The following is a 3,495-nucleotide window of genomic DNA, read 5'->3' as shown; positions in this document are numbered from 1 at the left end:
AAAGAACAACGTGCTTCAGTGCCTGTTTGAGATGAAAGAGTGCGGGTTTTCCCGTCATTCAAAGAAGGAATTGACGACACTGCTCACAGAGCCTAGAGTTTAACATGTAGAAGGCTTAAGCCCAGCGCAGTCAGCACTTAAGGTGAAACCGATGTCATTGTGTAGAATCGAGCCCTCCTCCACAGTGATACATTTACATTGATTCAGGTTAACTAAAACTGTAGTATTTAAAATAAATACATCCAAAAAAATCTTTTCAAATACGTAACATCTGTAGTGCCAACCCAAAAGAACCATTCAGCCCATCCTTCCACAGCTGCTTCCGACTGCTGCACTGGTAGAAGACAGACATTTTCAAGATTTCAAGACAATGTAATGAAGATGTTAGTTATAAATATTCATTTGAAATCAACCTTATTATATGTTTTCAATTAACCAGCTTGTTAATATTGTCATTAAAAAACCCTAAGAACAGACTGATGAGCTATTTAATCTGCTGTAAACTGATCTGGTGATGAAATGGGTATTTGCCACATGCAAATACAGACATTTAGTATGCAATGGCCTTTTACCTGCTGCCACTTGTCACTTTCAGCCTGGATACACGGGGTATCATAAATGGCTCTGTAGTGCTTACAGATGGAGAGGTAGGAGCCTTCGTGTTGATCCAGCTGGATCATTAAGTTGTAGTATTTCAACTTTAGTTTCTGAAACAGTATCAAACAGTGAATCACATAAATGAAATCCAACCGGATCCCAGAAAACAAGAGGGATTCAAATGCACTTGGACCTGAAGAGAAGCAGGTCAGGTTCAAACGGGGATTGGGGGGGTAAATCCTCCAATGACTTACTTCTGTGTTTTCTTCTTGAAAAAATTTTGTATTAATTTTTTTGCTGATAATTTGAGTCCGAATATAGTCTTTTACCGCTAGACAGAGTCTCATCTGCTCCAAGATAAATTCTACACGTTCTTTCTTTTCCATGGAACCATACGTTTCCACCTAAAATGAAAATGTAACTATTTACCACTGTCAAAGTCAAATCAAGTGAAGTCTTAACTGTGCAAGAAGAGTGGGAGGTTGTCTGGGGGGAAAAGCAATACAAAACAAAACAATAGAAAAAATAGCTATTCCAGAGCAAGTGAAAAATTGAGAAAAGGTTATTCAGTTTGAAATTATAGCCTCCACCTACACCAGAAAAATCCCCTAACACTAAACTCAATGCACTATCCAGAGAACTGAAATCTGCTTTCCAAATGGGAAATCCTCTGTGTAACCTAACCACGAGAACAACAACAGCAGTCAAAACTGAATTATACTTTCACTAATAGCAGTTAATGTCATTCCAGGCCTTTCTGCAGATATACCTGATTAAGTTTCTAAACAATAACCTACGAGCAGTCAGAACTGATTTTGAGTTACAAGGCGTGTTACCTGTAGTTCCTGCAGAATAGAGGCAGCCTCTTTCACTTCACCGTTCTGTTCTTTTATTGTTGCAAGTGTCTTTGTCAGGCGAGCACGTTCAATTTCCACATATATCTGAAACCAGAATTAGTAGTTTAAACATGGGAATTTTCTGAAGAAGTGCAAACTCTAAGACCACAACCCCACTAATTACAGCAAATTAATTCCGTGTGTATCCATACGCTATACTGACACTTCCCACAATACACACAGATAAAATATGATGAATAGTTGCCACGCTGAAAGTATTTGGACCAAATCAATTAAAAATTAATGTCTAAATTCATCTACCATTCTGAAAGCAAACAAAAAAGCCCTGTGAATGAAGTATTAGATATTTTTTCTGCTAAAATATATTCAAACAGATATGAAGTTACAGCTTTAATGGTTAATGAGTACTAAGTACCATTTGCATTATTTCACTCCCCCTTAACCAGCCATAAATGAACAACACTTGATTACTAAGAATTTAGACTAACCCTGAACAGACAAAAGTTGTAACATTAATGCAAACTTGCCTTAATTCAGAATTGTTGATTTTCTTAAAGCAAAAAGGAGTGTTATGTACATTAACTTGGTATAATGCTCTGGTATCACCTTCTGGTTACCCTAACTGTACCTAACACCTTGCTAAGTGCAGGAGAAATTGAACTAAACCTGCCCATTACTCTAACAAATCCCAAACATTTTTAAAAGTGAAAAATAAACGGCATTTCAGAACTCTGAAATGTATTATTAATTACATTAATACATCCAAATATCTATGTCATGGGAATATGACCAATGTTCCAGCAAGTTATTTAAATGTGAAATCTGGAAAATATTTGGACTCTTTTGGAAAGAAATGCACTACTTGGCTTCTCAGGATCTTTTAAAAAGTACTTTTTGCTCTTATTTGAACAAGATTAAAAAATAACGCTAAGAAGCTATGCTTTTAAAGAAGGTGAACATTTTTATTCTACCTTTTAGACATTCAGTCTTAAAACAAAATCTTACTTTTCCTTCTGTAACCATACGCAATGTGTCAATTAAGCGCAGTTTGACTGGTAAGTCTGTGATGTCTTCAACGTAAGTGCAGCACTGCTGGACCATTTTAGCAACTGCCTGGTACAATAACAGAAAAGAAAAACATTCTGTGTTTTCAAAAGGAAAGGAAGGAAGAGGGGTAATTATTTCTGACTGATGCTTTTCTATCTCTGCATATTCCCAAGTAGGCACCAATAAACCAGCATCCTTCAGTGGCAAGCACAAGCATTGGCATATGTTCTTCTGGTAACAACACTGACAAACCTGTTACAATTATTATTAAAATACCTATTTCTGGGGGAAAAAAAACAAACAAACAGAAGAAAACCCCACAGAATTAAATATCTAGAAACATTTTCCTCAAGAAGAAAATTCAGCCAAAATTAACTTGTTCTTCAGTTACAGTTTGTGCAAGTTAGAGAACTCAACTGCACTCTACTTGTACACAAACTCCTAATGTTTCTGCAGATTAAAAAGTATGTAATCTTTTTCTTCCCAAAGCAATGGTACCATTAAAATTACCTGTTGCTGACTTTAATTAAGTCAAACTAAACATACAGTGCAATAAACTTTGTTCCTTCTTAAATGCAAGTACCTTCAGCTATCCTGATAGCTGATTTCTCAGACAGAGCTGAATCCCAGAGCACGACAGCTTCGAAAGCAACCATGTGAAGCATACACCTTATGTGATCACAATAAACGGCAATAACTCCGTTTAATGTACACCTCATGTGAATGTGAAAAATCAAGAATATGTTTAAATTACAATACAGACTGTAGAAGAGCGCAAAGACAAACAACCATGTAAAAGCACTGGGGGCCTGAAAGCAGAGAAGTCTCAGCTGGCCCAAGAGTGGCAAGCTGGACCACACGGAGCTCAGGCACAAGGTGAACACAGACTAATTCCAGGCATCAGTTTCCTTATGGGCTTTCCTGTCTACCAAAAAAAGTCAACAGAAGCTAATTACAAAATATTTAGGCAGTGCTACAAACTCAGGAAAGTCCC

General features: G+C 36.9%; 1 protein-coding gene across 1 annotated transcript in view; it reads right to left on the bottom strand.

Annotated features, from left to right (window-relative positions):
- PSMD12 (proteasome (prosome, macropain) 26S subunit, non-ATPase, 12) overlaps positions 1–3,495 on the bottom strand; it is a gene marked incomplete at its 5' end in the record, with an annotated part of 7,188 nt that overhangs the window by 3,119 nt on the left and 574 nt on the right. Inside the window, 4 exons of the mRNA XM_010132617.1 lie at positions 573–707; positions 852–1,001; positions 1,434–1,538; positions 2,460–2,567. Coding sequence (XP_010130919.1) covers positions 573–707; positions 852–1,001; positions 1,434–1,538; positions 2,460–2,567 — 498 coding nt within the window. The remainder of the gene's footprint in view (positions 1–572; positions 708–851; positions 1,002–1,433; positions 1,539–2,459; positions 2,568–3,495) is intronic.

The sequence above is a fragment of the Buceros rhinoceros genome, unplaced genomic scaffold, assembly GCF_000710305.1.
Source record: "Buceros rhinoceros silvestris isolate BGI_N320 unplaced genomic scaffold, ASM71030v1 scaffold31003, whole genome shotgun sequence".
In the NCBI taxonomy this organism is placed as follows: domain Eukaryota; kingdom Metazoa; phylum Chordata; class Aves; order Bucerotiformes; family Bucerotidae; genus Buceros; species Buceros rhinoceros.
Note: the sequence above shows the minus strand (reverse complement) of the source record. Positions and strands in the feature narration are given on the sequence as shown.